General features: G+C 47.6%; 1 protein-coding gene across 1 annotated transcript in view; it reads left to right on the top strand.

Moving 5' to 3' along the window:
• Positions 1 to 16,699, top strand: part of ITGA2 (integrin subunit alpha 2) — a 124,506-nt gene that overhangs the window by 37,028 nt on the left and 70,779 nt on the right. The window contains exons 3-6 of the mRNA XM_029071462.2: positions 8,392 to 8,501; positions 11,495 to 11,586; positions 13,729 to 13,843; positions 14,394 to 14,521. Coding sequence (XP_028927295.1) covers positions 8,392 to 8,501; positions 11,495 to 11,586; positions 13,729 to 13,843; positions 14,394 to 14,521 — 445 coding nt within the window. The remainder of the gene's footprint in view (positions 1 to 8,391; positions 8,502 to 11,494; positions 11,587 to 13,728; positions 13,844 to 14,393; positions 14,522 to 16,699) is intronic.

Here is a 16,699-nt window from a genome sequence, read left to right as displayed (position 1 = left end):
CGGATTAGAACTCAGATCTCCTGGGACCCAGGCCCCTGCTCTTTCCACTAGGCCAAGCTGAGTGTATTTTGGTTCAAGTGCCTGGTTAGGAACTTCAGATGAGTTCCTTAGATGGGTTAGGAACTTAAGATGAACTTAAGATGAGCTGCCCGGCTCATCTTCCTGCAGAAACGATCTGGGCATGTCACTCCCCTTCTTAAACACCTCCAGTGGTTGCCTATCGACCTCCGCTCCAAACAAAAACTCCTCACTCTAGACATCGAGTCTCTCCATCACCTCGCCCCCTCCTACCTCTCCTCCCTTCTCTCTTTCTACCGTCCACCCCGCACGCTCCGCTCCTCCGCCGCCCACCCCCTCGCCGTCCCTCGGTCTCTCCCGTCCCGCCGTCGACCCCCGGGCCGCGTCCTCCCGCGGTCCCGGAACTCCCTCCCTCCTCACCTCGGCCAAACTCATTCTCTTCCCTCTTCAAAACCCTACTTAAAACTCACCTCCTCCGAGAGGCCTTCCCACACTGAGCTCCCCTTCTCCCTCTACTCCCTCTACCGCCCCCCCTTCACCTCTCCGCAGCTTAACCCTCTTTTCCCACCATCTCCCTCTGCTCCTCCCCCTCTCCCTTCCCCTCCCCTCCGCACCGTACTCGTCCGCTCGACTGTATATATTTTCATCACCCTATTTCTTTTGTTAATGAAATGTACATCGCCTCGATTCGATTCAGTCGCCATTTTATTTTACGAGACGTCCTTCCCCTCGACTCTATCTATCGCCATCGTTCTCGTCCGTCCGTCTCCCCCGATCGGACCGTGAGCCCGTCGAAGGGCAGGCACCGTCTCTATCTGTTGCCGACTTGTTCATTCCGAGCGCTTAGTCCAGTGCTCTGCACATAGTAAGCGCTCAATAAATACTATTGAATGAATGAATGAATGAATGAATGAACTTGAGCTTGGATCTGAATGCTGGGGCGCTTCTTCAAACTGAGGAGGAGTCCACTACTTCCTCAGTTGGAAGAAGCCCCCTCTCCTTCCCCAACCTTCCTGGGTGGCTCACCCCATACGAAGCGACCGCCAAACAGCAAAGATTCCTCCCTCCTAACCCACCACTGGGTCCAAATGTAACATTTGGAGAGTTATTCACTGAGCTGCAAAGCATCCATTTTGCCAGGGATTGAAGGACCTGGGTTCTAATCCCAGCTCCGTCACTTGTCTACTGCGTGACCTTGGGCAAGTCACTTAACATCTCTTTGCCAATTACCTCATCTCTAAAATAGGGATTAAGATCGTGAGCTGTGTCAGCTGGGACAGGGAGTGTCAGCTGGGACAGGGACTGTGTCCTATCTGATTACCTTGTATTTGCCCCAGTACTTAAGGCAGTGCCTGGAAAATAGTAAGTGCTTAACAAAATCAATTTTTAAAAAAAGATTGAGAATAGTTAGGTGCTCTCCCAGATAGGAAATCTCTAAAACCTGGGACTCCAGTACTGCAAGAAGGATTGAGATGTTTTTCTCTACAGCTCTAATAATAATACTACTAATAATAATTATTATTGTGATACTTGTTAAGCCAAGCACTGTTCTAAGACCTGGGGTAACTACAATTTAATTAGGTTGGAGCCAGTCCCTGTCCCACATGGGGCCCACACTCTTATCCTCATTTTACAGATGAGTTAAGAGGCCTAGAAAAGTGAAGTGACTTTCCCAAGGTCGCACAGCAGACACGTGGCAGAGTCTGGATTAGAACCCAGATCCTTCTGACGCCAAGGCCCATGCTCTATCCACTAAGCCTCGCTTCTTACTGCGTTGGCGGTAACCGGTATTACCATCTCTAAAACTTTACAGTCACAGTCCCTCCAGAGATATTTATAACTTGTCCTGAATTATGGGTTTGGAATCTCCAACGTCACCTTAAAATACTGTTTGCTGGCTAAACAAAGCTTTAGGGTGGGGTAGGGTAACTTCCAGGTATCCTTAATGACCACTTTTCCAGAAGGTAATTGAACGAGGGGTATTATTTAAAGTACTCCTGGAACGCCTCCCTGGTTCCCAAAGGAGAAAGACTTCATATCTTGGGATCCTGTTCGAATTTTGGTAACGAAATCATGATTGCTCATCTGGTTGAGAGTAAAATAAATAGCGTAGGTTAAGATGGCCTCACCACATCCTCTTTTCTCATTACTCTGTCCCAACCCACAAGTCCTTTCCTGTCCTTTCCTGTGCCTCTATGCTGCAGGGTTTTCAGAAACATTTCTTTTTTTAGTTTTCTACCTCTTCCTGCCTGATGAATTGATTAATGTCCAAAACTGAGCTCCTTATCATCCCTTCCAAGCCCTGTCCTCTTCCTGACTTCCCTGTCACTGTGGACGGTACGACCATCCTTCCCATCTCTCAAGCCCGTAACCTCGGCGTCATCCTTGACTCAGATCTCTCATTCACCCCACGCATCCGATCCGTCACCAACGCCTGCCGGTCTCACCTTTATAGTATCGCGAAGATCCGCCCTTTCCCCTCCATCCAAACGGGTGTCTTACTGCTACAGGCTCTCATCATATCCTGGCTGGATTATTGTGTCAGCCTTCTCTCTGATATCCCTTCCTCCCGTCTCTCCCTGCTCTAATCTATTCTTCATTTCGCTGCCCGGCTCATCTTCTTGAAGAAAGGCTCTGGGCATGTCACGCCCCTTCTTAAAAACCTCCAGTGGTTGCCTATCGACCTCCGCACGAAACAAACACTAATCACTCTAGGCTTCGAGGCTGTCCATCACCTCGCCCCTTCCTAACTCTCCTCCCTTCTCTCTTTCTACCGCCCACCCCGCACGCTCCGCTCCTCTGCCACTCACCTCCTCACCGTCCCCCATTCTCGCCTATCCCGCCGTCGCCTTCTGGCCCACGTCCTACCTCTGTCCTGGCACGCCCTCCCTCCTCACCTCCGCCAAACTAACTCTCTTCCCCTCTTCCAAGCCCTACTGAGAGTTCACCTCCTCCAAGAGGCCTTCCCAGACTGAGCTCCTCCTTTTCCCTTTGCTCCCTCTCTGCCCCCCATTCACCTCCCCTCAGCTAAGCCCCCTTTCTCCCCTTTCCCTCTGCTCCTTCCCCCTCCCTCCCCTTCCCCTCAGCACTCTGCTCATTTGTAGATATTTTTATTACCCTATTTATTTTGTTAATGAGGTGTCCATCCCCTTGATTCTATTTATTGCGATTAAGTTGTCTTGTTTTTGTCCATCTGTCACCCCCGATTAATCTGTAAGCCCGTCAATGGGCAGGGATTGTCTCTATCAGTTGCCAAATTGTACATTCCAAGCGCTTAGTACAGTGCTCTGCACATAGTAAGCGCTCAATGAATTTGTCTCTTAATCACCGTGTCTCCATAATCGCCGCCAATGATGCTGCCCCAAGCCCTGAAAAGTGGTGACCGTTTTTTTTATGGTATTTTAGCGCTTACTAAGGTGCCAGGCACTGGAGTATTGACAAGCTAATCAGGTTGGACACTGACCGTGTCGTTCATGCAATTCAATCGCATTTATTTAGCGCTTACTGTGTGCAGAACAATGTACTAAGCCCTAGGGAGGGTACAATACAACGGTCATCAGACACAATCCCTGTCCCACTTGGGACTCACGGCTTTAATCTCCGTTTTACGGATGTGGTGACCGAGGCCCAGAGAAGTGAAGCGACCGGCCCGTGGTCACACGGCAGACAAGTGGCAAAGCCGGGATTAGAACCCAGGTCCTCCGTCGCCCAGGCACGTGCTCTTTCCATTAGGACACGTTGCTTCTCGCTGCTCCTTCCCCAAAGATTGAGATTGTCTGAAGGTCCGTGGGCTATTTAGATGAGTGCTACCTCCCGCACCGGAAGTAAATCCTGGTTTAAAAAGAGATACTAACAAGTGTCCTTTTTACTTTTCGTATCAGAAGGAAACACGTTGCATCGTAACTCCACTGGCAGGATTTCGTTATCTCGGTCCTCATCGATTAAGCTCAGGTTGTTGATGCAAGCGTGAGGGTCCCACCCCCTTATTAAGGGGCCTCATTTCCCACGGAACCATCGAAAAGTTTGTTTAAAGCTTAGACGATTCCCATTTGGCAGGTGGAATTTATAAGCGGTGCTGGATTTAGTGTCTACTGTGTGCAGGGCACAGTATTGGGTGTTTACTGTATATACATTACTTTATTAGTTAATGATAGTAATGATAATTATGGTATTTGTTAAGCGCTTACTGTGTGACAGGCACTGCTCTAAGTGCTGGGGCGGATACAAGCAAATCAAATTGGACATAGTCCCTGTCCCATATGGGGCTCCAAGTCTTAATCCCCACCTTCCAGATGAGGTAACTGAGGCCCAGAAAAGGGAAGTGAGTTGCCCAAAGTCACACAGCAGATACGTGGTGGAGCCGGGATTAGAACCCGTGACCCTCTGAATCCCAGGCCCGTGCTCTATCCACTAGGTCGTGTGAGGGTACGAAGGTGGTTGGTATTTAAGCGTTTACTGTATGTCAAGCACTGTGATAAGTGTGGGGTAGGTACAGAATAATCAGATCAGATGTAGTTCATTCGTTCATTTTATCGTATTTATTGAGGGCATTCTGTGTGCAGAGCACTGTACTAAGCGCTTGGAAAGGACAACTCGGCAATAGAGACAATCCCTGCCCACACAGGGCTTCATTCTAGAAGGGGGGAGACAGACATCGAAACGAATAAACTGGCATCAACGTTCCTGATCCACATGGGGTTCGCTGCCTCAGATAGTCGATCCTATTTATCGAGCGCTAACTGCGTGCAAAGAGGGAAAATAGGACACTATCAGGCACTGGCCCAAGGTCACCCAGCAGACAAGTGGTGGAGCTGGGATTAAACCCCAGGTCCCTCTGACACTCAGGCCCCTGCTCTATCCACTAGGCCACGCCGCTTCTACCCAGCACTTAGTACAGGGCCTGGCACGTGGTAAGTGCCTAACAATTACCATAGTAATAAAATAAAAAGATTCTGGTAGGAGTCAGCACAGTCCTGGAGGGTCTGCTGCCCCTTGGCATTCAGTCTGGGACCCTCTGGGAAGCCCTAATTACGTCCAAGAAGGAGACAAACCCCAAATATGAGGCAGCGTGGTCCATTCACTCATTCATTCAAGAGTATTTATTGAGCGCTTACTATGTGCAGAGCACTATACTAAGCGCTTGGAATGTCTAGAGGATAAAACACAGAACTGGGAGTCAGCAGACCTATGTCCTGATCCTGGCTCCCCCACCTGCCTGCTGTGTGACCTTGGGCCAGTCAGTTCACTTCCGTGCCTCAGTTACCTCGTCCGTGAAATGGGGATTAAGACCGTGAGCCCCACGCGAGACTGTTTTCGACCGTCTTTTGGGCGACGGTCAAGTGTGACCAAAAGAGAACGTCCCTACAGGGCCCCGGAACGAGTTCTCCGGGCTTGGTGATTCCCACAGCTACTACTCTGAATACATCCATAGCTGTAATTTAATTCCTATTAATGTCTGTCTCCCCTTCTAGACTGTGAGCTCGTTGTGGGCAGGGAACTGTCCGTTTATTGTTACATCGTACTTTCCCATGCGCTTAGGATAGTGTGTCGCACACAGTAAGCGCTCGATAAATATCACTGAACGGATGAATGAACAAACGAATGAATGAATCATCCTTCTCTGGGTTCTCTTGCGCTGGCTTTTTCTTGGCAACACCTGCACCTCTGAATGAAAGTTGTCAGGAAACAGATACGGGGAGCCGCAAAGCCGTGGAGGGTGAAGGTAAACGGTGTTCAGCGAATGTGAAATTATTCATTATTAACCTGAAAAGGGATGGGAGCAAGTTTTCTTGTCGTCATCTGAAACAAGGCTTTTTGGGGTTTTTTAATGGTATTTGTTAAGCTTTTACTATGGTGCCAGGCGCTGTCCTAATTGCTGGAATAGATTCAAGTTAATCAGGGTGGCCACGGTCCCTGTCCCCCATGGGGCTCACAGTCCTAATCCCTATTTTATAGATGAGGGAACTGAGGCTCAGAGAAGTGAAGTGACTTTTCCAAGCTCACATAGCGGCCGAGTGGCAGAGCTGGGATTAGAACCCAGGGCCTTTAGACTTCCAGGCCCGTGCTCTAGCCATTAGGCCAGCCTGCTTCTCGAGGGGCTGGGCCAGGCGATGTAAGGCTCGGGCTGGGGAGGGACGGACTATAAGCTCGTTGTGGGCAGGGAATATATCTGTTTATTGTTGTATCGCACTTTCCCAAGTGCTCAGTACAGTGTTCTGCACTCAGTAAGGGCTCTATAAATGCAATTGAATGAATGAATGACAGGACAGACCCGACAGCTCTTACATCCATATCTTTAATTTATTTCTATTAATGTCTTTCTCCCCTTCTTGACTCTAAGCTCTTTGTGGGCAGGGAATGTGTCTCTTATATTGTTATATTGTCCTCTCCCAAGCGCTCAGTACCGTGTTGTGCACACAGTAAGCACTCAATAAATACAACTGACTGACAGACAACTTTCTCAGCCCACTCCCTGCCTAATATGTTCTCCGCTGAGAGAAGACCTAGTGGAAATCAATCCATCCATCAATCAATCACACTTTTCATTCATTCATTCAATAGTATTTATCGAGCGCTTACTACGTGCAGAGCACCGTACTAAGCTCTTGGAATGTACAGTTCGGCAACAGATAGAGACACTGAACTAAGCGCTTGGGAGAGTACGCCTCAAGAGTTTGTAGACGCTTTCTCTGTCCACAGTGACCCCAGATTCTAATCCTCACCCATTTGCTGGGTGACTTGGGGCGAGTTACTTAACTCCTCTTTGCCTCAGTTTCCTCATCTGTAAATAGGGGAATATGAGTGTGAGCCCCACGTGGGACGGGGACTGTGTCCATTAGGTAAGCAGCATAGCTAAGTGGATAGAACACAGGCTTGGGAGTCAGAAGGACCTGGGTTCTGATTCCGGCCCTGCCATGTGTCTGCTTTGTGTCCTTGGGCAAGTCACTTTATTTCTCTGGGCCTCATTTACCTCAACAGTTCCCTCATCTGTAAAATGGGGATGAAGAGTGTGAGCCCCGTATTGGACAGAGACCGTCCAACCTGATTAACTTATATCTACCCCAGTGCCTAGTACAGTGCTTGGCACATAGTAAGCGCTTAATAAGTTTTATTATTATCAGTAAAATAAAGTTCATTTCCTCCTACCCCTCCCTTTAGATTGTGAGTTCTTTGTGGAATGGAGATTGTGTTTGATCTGATTGTAACTAGAAGCAGCGTGGTTCAGTGGAAAGGTCACGGGTTTAGGAATCAGAGGTCATGGGTTCTAATTCCGCCGCTGCCTATTTTCAGCTCTGTGACTTTGGGAAAGTCACTTGACTTCTTGGTGCCTCAGTTACCTCATCTGGAAAGTGGGGATTACGACTGTGACCCTCATGTGGGACAACCTGATTATCCTGTATCTACCCCAGTTCTTAGAACAGTGCTTGGCACATAGTAAGCACTTAACAAATACCAACATTATTATTATTATTATTATTATTGTTACCCCAGAATGAAGTTTAGTGTTTGGAACATAGTGAGCGCTGAACAAATTATCCCAATTATTATTATAGGACCGCAAGCTTGCTGGTTTTGTTGTTTTTTTAGAAGCAAATTAGGCGGCCAGCAACTCTCTAGCTTAGTTCCGGGGGGGATCCAGTCGCTGTCAGCTGTAGTTTGAACAGCAGCAAAGGGATTTTCCATAGTTTGAGAGGAACTCTATGGACAGAGAACATGTCTACCAATTGTGTTGTGCTCTCCCAAGTGCTTAGTACAGTGATCTGCACGCAGTAAGCACTCAATAAATATAGTTGATAGGTTGATTCACCCAAATGAAGAGATCATCTGTTGAAAAGCAAGCATGGCCTAGTGGCTAGAGCACGGACCTGGGAGTCAGAAGGTACCTGGGTTCTAATCCCGGCTCTGCCACTTGTCTTCTGTGTGTTCTTGGGCAATTCACTTCACTTTTGTGGGCCTCATTTACCTCATCTGGAAAATGGGGATTAAGAGTGTGAGTCCCATGTGGGTCCCGCCACTTAGTTCGATGCCCAGCACAGGGGAGTTTTGACCTGTAGCCGATGACCGGCCACTCGCTAGCCACTGGCCAAGCTAGGAATGAACTGGACAGGCCTCTGCTTGACTCTCCCTCCCGTAGTCGAGACTGGTAGAGGACTGGAAACTCTTCAGATGCCACCCTGAAGGGTGCTTAACAAATACTACTCCAAAAAAAAAAAGATCAACAGATTACCTGGTGATGGAAAACCCATCGTTGGTTAAGGATTGTCTCTATCTGTTCCCGAACTGTACTTTCCTAGAGCTTAGTACAGTGCTCTGCACACAGTAAGCACTCAATAAATATGACTCAATGAATGAATGAATTTCTTTTGTTTTTAGGCTTCTTGTTGGTTCCCCCTGGAGTGGTTTTCCAAATAACAGAATGGGAGATATCTATGGGTGCCCTGTTGACTCGTCATCCGACACCTGCAAGAAACTCAATTTGCACAGTAAGTGGTGATGGGTACTGGGACCCCCCGTAAAGATGGAATTTACGTTTAGGTGAGCTTCGGCCTGGCGAGCAGAATATCTCTCCATCTACTGAGAGTGCAGGTAGAGACAACTTCGGGTGGAAAACCGGGCCATCCACGATTGTCTTATTCCCCTGGGAGTCTGTGGCTCTCCGTTTCCTAAATCGTGTGTGTGTTGGGAGCAATGAAAGGTAAGGAGATGGTTGACTGAAAACCGTAGCTCTCCTCTTCCAGGATGGGCCTCTGGAGTTTTCTGTCAACGACTAACTGGGCCTGCCTCGGTGAATTAGGGTGGTGGAAATCACAGTCCAAGTGGCAAAGGGATGGGCGGTGCGAATGGAATGAGGACAGCCAAAGGCAGCAAATGGGAATGAATTTAAAAGCTGAACTTCCGGACGTCCAATTCCATCGCGTTCCTCACAGGACGAGTTGGATCCTGCCAGCTCTTCCTGGGTGTGGAAGTTTGGCATTTTGGAACGTTGGGTTTTTCAGATCGAGGCAGCTGCCTGTAGCCTCGGAGAGCAGCTTAAACCCAAGGGTGAATACGTCTGTGCCTTCCGGTCTCCGGCTGCTTTTTGGCGAGGAAGCTTGTAGTCTCCTTCATCCGCCATTTTGCTCTCCTGCACCCCCAGATAGCTCTGGGTCCATTTCCCCGGGCATAAACAGGGACGATCTGGTATCTGACAAATCTTGTGTTTCAGGCTTAACCACTAAGTACACATATTTAAGCCCTTTTCTGCTTCCTTTTGGTTTCACAAAGCTTTGGAGCGTTTAAGAGAAAGGCCAGTTTGTGTTCAAGCATAATGGGGAGAGGGAGTTGTGGGGAAAAATGACAGACACAATCAATTAATCAATCATATTTATTGAGCGCTTACTCTGGGCAGAGCACTGTACTAAGTGATTGGGAAGGTGCAGTTAATAAGATAACAGGCACGTTCTGTGCCCACAAAGAGCTTACAGCCTAGAGGGGGAGACAGACATTCATATAAATAAATAATTGGCAGATGTAAACTTTCAAGTGCTGTGGGCTGGAAGTGGGGATAAAGGGAGCAATTCAGGACAACACAGAAGGGAGTGGGAAAAAAGAAATGAGGGTTTAGTCAGGGAAGGCCTCGTGGAGTAGATGTGCCTTCAGTAAGACTTTGAACGAGGGGGAGGGTAATAGTCTGTCGGTTATGAAGAGGGAGGCGATTTCAGGCCAGAGGCGGGATCTGGGCCGGAGATCGGCGGTGACAAAGACAAGACTGAGGTACAGGGAGAAGGCTGGTATTAGAGGAGTGAAATCTGCGGACTGGATTGCAGTAGGAGGGTAGCGAGGTGAGGTAGGAGGGGGCAAGGTGATTGACCGCTTTAAAGCCGATGTTACGGAGTTTGTGTTTGACGCAGAAGTGGATGGGCAACCATCGGAGGTTCTTGAGTGGGGAAACATGGTCTTGAACGTTTCTGGAGAAAAAAGAGCCGGACAGCATTAATTCATTCATTCAATCGTATTTACTGAGCACTCACTGGTTGCAGGGCACCGTACTAAGCACTTGGAAAGTACAATTCGGCAACAGATAGAGACAATCCCTACCCAACGATGGGCTCACAGTCTAGAAGCGGGGAGACGGACAACAAAACAAGTAGACAGGCATCGATAGCGGCCGAATGAAGTATGGACCGGAGAGGGGACAGACAGGAGGCAGGGAGGTCAGCAAGGGGGCTGATAGAAGACAGACACATTTACACACACACACACACACACACACACACACACAGGTTCAGGAGCGGGGCAGGCAGTTGGAGAAGCGAACAAGTAGAGAAAGCTACAGGGTGGAGAGAAGGACACACAAGACACACCACAATGAAGAATGTATGGAAAGAAATAAGGTTCAGTGAGGCTGTCTGGGTGAGAGCCGCAAGCAGAACGAACTATTAGCCTCATCTTCTCCCCCAGGCCCCTTCCCAAGAGGGGCCGGATGAGGTGAGCAGCCCCCCAAAGTCCCACAGGACAAGCTAATGGCTTTACTTCCGATCCCAACCCCCTGGTGTCAGCCAGTCGTATTTATTGAGCGCTTACTGTGTGCAGAGCTCTGTAATCAGTGCTTGGGAGTGTACAGTATAACAATATAATAGACAAATTCCCTGCCCACAATGAGCTTACATTCTAGAGTGGGAAACAGACATTAATATAAATAAATTACGGATATGGACATTAGTGCTGTGGGGCTGGGATGTGGAGATGAATAAGCCCATTGCGGGCAGGGGTTTTCTCTCTTTATTATTATTATTGAAGTAGAATTTGGCAATAAAGTGATGGCATTTGTTAAGTGATTATTATGTGTCAAGCACTGTTCTAAGCACTGGGGTAGATACAAGGTTATCAGGTTGTCCCACGTGGGGCTCACAGCCTTAATCCCCATTTTACAAATGAGGTAACTGAGGCACAGAGAAATTAAGTGTCTTGCCCGAAGTCGCACAGCTGACGAGCGGCGGAGCCGGGATTAGAACCCATGATATCTCACTCCCAAGCCAGTGCTCTTTCCACTAAGCCATGACTTTCCAAGTGCTCAGTACAGTGCTCTGCATACAGTAAGCGCTCACTAAATACAATTGAATGAATGAATAAAGGGAGCAAGTCAGGTCAACACAGAAGGGAGTGGGATGGACGTCCTCTTGACCGTAAGCTCTTGGTGGGCAGGGAATGTCTACCAACTGCATTCTACCGTACTCTGCCAAGGGTTTAGTACAGCGCTCCACACACAGTAAGCACTCAATAAATACCACCAATGGACTGACCACCGTCTTTCCGGTGGATCCGTCTCCCATCCACACACAGGCCAGAACTGCAGACAGCCGTGTCTTCTCTGGAAACCAAGTCGTGGCTTCCTGGATTTGCTTCTGGGGAATGAACGTTGCCCTTTTGGGAATCCGGCTTTAGCGACAGATGAGCACCATCTGGTAACTCTTACGTTTCATTTTCCTTTTCAAAGACTCGACAGGCAATCCAGGTGTTACGGAGATAAAGACAAACATGAGCCTTGGATTGACGCTCACAAGAAACGATGGATCTGGGGGATTTGTGGTGAGTGACAGAAAGGGATATTTTCTCCTTCGCTATCAGGGGACTTCCCGGTGAGGCGGGAGCTCCTGCACCGTGTGTCCTCCGTGCGTGTACTTGTGTGTGTGTATTTGTGCGAGACGCTCCACAAGACTTCAATCAGCTGTGTAATTCCCCCAGAGGAATTTTTCTTGGTTACGTAAAACAAGACAAACCTTAGAGAAGCCGTTTGGCCTAGCGAATAGAGCCCGGACCTGGGAGTCAGAAGGACCTGGGTTCTAATGCCGGCTCTGTCACTTGTCTGCCCTGTGACCTTGGGTAAGTCATTAAATTTCTCTGGTTAATTGGTATCTGCGCAAGAACGCAGTACGGGTCTTGGTTATGGTTATGAATGGTTGTTAATTATTATGATTAGGTGATGTGGAAGTGGTGAAATGACAGTTGGGAATATAAAGTGGGGAGATTAGAAATTAATCAAGGGAGAGCTTCTGGACATGTGATTTCATCTGTAACAACTGCAGAGAAGCAAATTGCAGAGAAGCTTAACTTGTGAATTCACTGTTTTTGCTTTTTTTTCCCCCCAAAGCCCGTGTTAATAATTAGCTATTTTAATTGTCTGGCATCTGCAGTTGATTAATTATCAACTGGAAAGAATGATTTTTCTCCTCAGTAAGATCAGGTTGAGCTTGATTCAAATGACTCCTGTTCACTTGGTATTCATGTCAGTAAAACATTTTCATTTTTCGTTCTCACAGCAATCTAACAGTCTTAATCCCCATTTGAGGAGCAGCATGGCCTAGTGGCAAGAATTTAGGACCATGGGTTCTAGTCCTGGTTCCGCCACTTGTCTGCCTCCTGACCTTGGGCAAGTCACTTAACTTCTCTGTGCCTCAGTGAACTCATCTGTAAAATGGGGATTAAGACTGTGAGCCCCATGTGGTACAGGGACTGCGTCCAACCTGATTTGCTTGTATCCACCCCAGGGCTTAATCCAGAGTTTGGCACATAGTAAGTGCTTAACAAATATCACAATTATTATAATCATTATAATATAATAACAACAATGTATGTAACTTTTATAGAGTTACAACAACGATTACAAATAGTAACAACAACAAGAAAGAAGTTCTGGACCAATCGATCAAGCCCTGGTATATACTCAGCCCTTACTGTGTGCAGAGCACTGTACTAAGCATTTAGGAGAGTGCAATAGAATGGGGTTGGTAGACACAATGCCTGCCCACAAGAAGCTTACAATCTAGAGTGGGAGACAGACACTAAATAAATTAAGGTTACGTACATAATTGCTCTGGGGCCGAGGACAGTGTAAAAAGTTAATAAAAGGTACAGACCTGAGTGCAAAGGTGATGCAGAAGGGAGAGGGAGAAGGGAAAGGAGGGCTTAGTCAAAGAAGGCCTCTTGGAGGAGATAATAATGTTGATATTTATTAAGCGCTTACTATGTCCTGAGCACTGTTCTAAGCATCGGGGTAGATACAGAGTAATCAGGTTGCCCCACGTGAGGCTCACAGTCTTCATCCCCATTTTACAGATGAGGGAACTGAGGCCCAGAGAAGTGAAGGGACTCGCCCAAAGTCACACAGCTGACAAGTGGCGGAGCCTGGATTAGAACCCATGATCTCCGACTCCTAAGCCCGTGCTCCTTCCACTGAGCCACGCTGCTTCCTTTTAATACGGCTTTGAAGGTGGGGAGAGTGGTGACCTGCCATTTACGGAGGGTGAGGAGATTCCAGGCCTGAGGGAAAAATCAGCCGGATGAAGGAGTCTGGTTGATATTGAAGTTGATGTAGCGCGACACCATCCTTTCCCCCAAACCTGAGGGAATAATCCATCCAGGGGAAAGCAGAATGGCGATGCGGCTTCCAGGGACGGGGACTCTGTAAACGGACGAATGCATGTGTAAGCTCGCTCTGGACGGGGAATCCGTCTGTTTATCGTCGCGCCGTACTCTCTCAAGTGCGGAATACAGTGGCCTGCACACAGTAAGCGCTCGGTAAATATGACGGAACGTAAGGTGTTCAGAGCGAGGGCAACTAGTAGGAAACGAAAGCTCATTGAGCATCATTATCTTCTGTGACTGAGAACCTATTACAAGCAGAGCGCTCGAAAGAAGACTTGAAAATATCTCTTTCTCTTCTTTTGGCAGACCTGTGGGCCTCTCTGGGCTCAACAGTGTGGAAACCAGTACTACACGAAGGGCATCTGTTCTCACGTCAGCCCCAGTTTCCAAGTCCTGAAGAGTTTTGCGCCCGCGGTTGAGGGTAAGGGATTCATCTGGACGGCTCCAGGCAACTCCCTTGCAGTGGGAGAGAAGCAGTGTTGCCTAGAGGATAGACCACGGGCCTCTGATCAGAAGGACCCGACTTCTAGTCCTGCGTCCGCCACTTGTCCGTGGTGTGACCTTGGGCGAGTCACTTCTCTGGGCCTCAGTTCTCTCATCTGTAAAATGGGGATGAAGACTGTGAGAGAGACATGAGAGACAGAGACTGTGTCCAACCTGAGAAGCTTGTATCTACCCCGGCGTCTACCGTTGTTGGGCAGGGATCGTCTCTATCCGTTGCCGAATCGTACATTCCGAGTGCTCAGTACAGTGCCCTGCACATAGTAAGCGCTCAGTAAATACGATTGAATGAATGAACGGCACCTGGCATATAGTAGTCACAACTAATTCCATTTAAAAAAAAACTTGGAAAATGGAAAAGTTTGTGTCTCTGGGAATGTCTCTTTGAGGGTGGGAGGGTGGGATATCATAGGGATGTATTTTTAGCTCAACTGGAGATGTGTTCAACTCCATTTTTGTCTCTTTCCTAGACTGCCCCTCCTTTATCGATGTTGTTGTAGTATGTGATGAGTCCAATAGTATTTACCCTTGGAACGCAGTGAAGAATTTCTTAGAAAAATTTGTCCAAGGCCTAGATATCGGCCCTACAAAAACGCAGGTAAGAGCATTTGCTTCGACAATAACCCCTTTCTTCCTGAGAGCTCTTAGAAGAACAAAATCTTTCGTCCGAGTTACCGACCGCATTCATGGCCTTAATATTTAAGAATAAATAGACGTCACTTACACGGTAGAAGAGCGAGAACGCTTTGGAAGATTGAGCCGAGGGCCCCAGTACCGAAATTTTTCTCTTTCGTCATTAATTAGGGTCTGATTTCCTAATTGTCGTGATGGACATCCATCAAGAGGAAGGTATTCCTGGGTTGGAGGGAGTATTTGCCAAGGTATAAACTAAGCGTGGGCATTAATGGCTATTTTTCAGGGTGGAGAATTGTAAACTCTGCTCCCACAATTAGAGATACCAGGACCACTTTTTTTTTTTAATATCCTCATAAAACAAGATAAGAAGAGGGTGTGACCGGTGAAATCTACAGTCTTGCAGGTGACTCTAAGGTGTTCCAGGTAGTTAAATGACTGCCGGGGACAAATGCAGCAAGAGCTCATTAAGCTGAGAGGGTGAGCTGAAAAATGATATTTTTAGTCAGTGGGTCATACTCATTGAATGCTTACTGTGTGCAAGGCACTGAACTAAGCGCTTGGGAGAATACAATGTACTATTGAACAGACACATTCCCTGCCCACAATAAGCTTACCATCTAGAGGGGGCCCTGGACAACGTCCAACCACCGCCCTGGAACGCCCTCCCTCCTCTCATCCGCCAAACCAACTCTCTTCCCCTCTTCAAAGCCCTACTGAGAGCTCACCTCCTCCAGGAGGCCTTCCCAGACCGAGCCCTCCCTTTCCCTCCGCTCCTCCTCCCCTCCCCATTCCCCCTACTCCCTCCCTCCGCTCTTCCCCCTTCCCCTCCCCACAGCACTTGTGCATATTTGTATATATTATTTATACTCTATTTATTTTGTTAATGATGTGTATATACCTATGATTCTATTTATCTTGATGGTATTGACGCCTGACTACTTGTTTTGTTTTGCTGTCTGACTCCCCGTTTTAGACTGTGAGCCCTTTGTAGAGCAGGGAGTAATAATGGTGGTATTTGTTATGCGCTTACTATGTACAAAGCACTGTTCTAAGCGCTGGGGGGGATACAAGGTGATCAGGTTGTCCCACATGGGGCTCACAGTGTTCACCCCCATTTTACAGATGAGGTAACTGAGGCCCAGAGAAGTTAAGTGATTTGCCCAAAGTCACACAGCTGACGAGCGGCAGAGCCGGGATTAGAACCCATGACCTCTGACTCCCAAGCCCGTGCTCTTTCCACTGAGCCACGCTGCTTCTCTAATGTCTCTATCTGTGGCCGAATTGTACGTTCCAAGCGCTTAGTACAGTGCTCTGCACGTAATAAGCGCTCAATAAATACGATTGAATGAATGAATAATATAAATAAATAAATGACAGATATGGACATAAGTGCTGTGGGGCTGGGGATGAGATGAATAAAGGGAGCAAGTCGGGGCGACGTAGAAGGGAGTGAGAGAAGAGGAAAGGAGGGCTTAGTTAGAGAAGGCCTTTTGAAGGAAACGCGTTTTGAAGAGGGGCAGAGTAGATTTACATAGTGCAATCTGTGTTTTGGTTATTATTTCTCGGCCTGTGTCTGTACCTCCCAGCGTTAGACTGTCAATTCCCCCAAGGTGGAGTTTAACTTCTGTTCATCGATGAATCACTTTTATTGTACTCTCCCAAGTGTTAGTACCGTGCTCTGCAAATAGTAGCCACTTTTAAATATGAATACTTGAATGAAGGAGTGATAAAAGAGCGTTAGGATGAGTAAGTACGGGGAAATTCATCTGGAGAAAAATAATCGCAAATGACAGCTACCTGGTGATAGCCTCTCCCAGCTGCTTAGTACAGTGGTCTGCACGGAGTAAGTACTTAATATATACAACTTACTGATTGAAAGAGGTCTGTGTCACCGTGGAATGATGAGCTTGACAGACCCTTGTCTGGAACAGGAAACCATTGCATTTTGTTTGTTCTTGCGTTCTTAAAAAGACCAGATGAGAAGATACCTTAAAAAAAGGAAAAATGCAAGCAACATCCTTCCCAGAGCCCTCTGGTTACTACGAATACATATTTGAGAAGGCACATTATCTTTCAAACCACTACTGATAATGATGGTGTTTGTTAAGCACTTAGTATGTGCCAAGCACCGTTCTAAGCG

Source organism: Ornithorhynchus anatinus, chromosome 1, assembly GCF_004115215.2.
Source record: "Ornithorhynchus anatinus isolate Pmale09 chromosome 1, mOrnAna1.pri.v4, whole genome shotgun sequence".
In the NCBI taxonomy this organism is placed as follows: domain Eukaryota; kingdom Metazoa; phylum Chordata; class Mammalia; order Monotremata; family Ornithorhynchidae; genus Ornithorhynchus; species Ornithorhynchus anatinus.
Note: the sequence above shows the minus strand (reverse complement) of the source record. Positions and strands in the feature narration are given on the sequence as shown.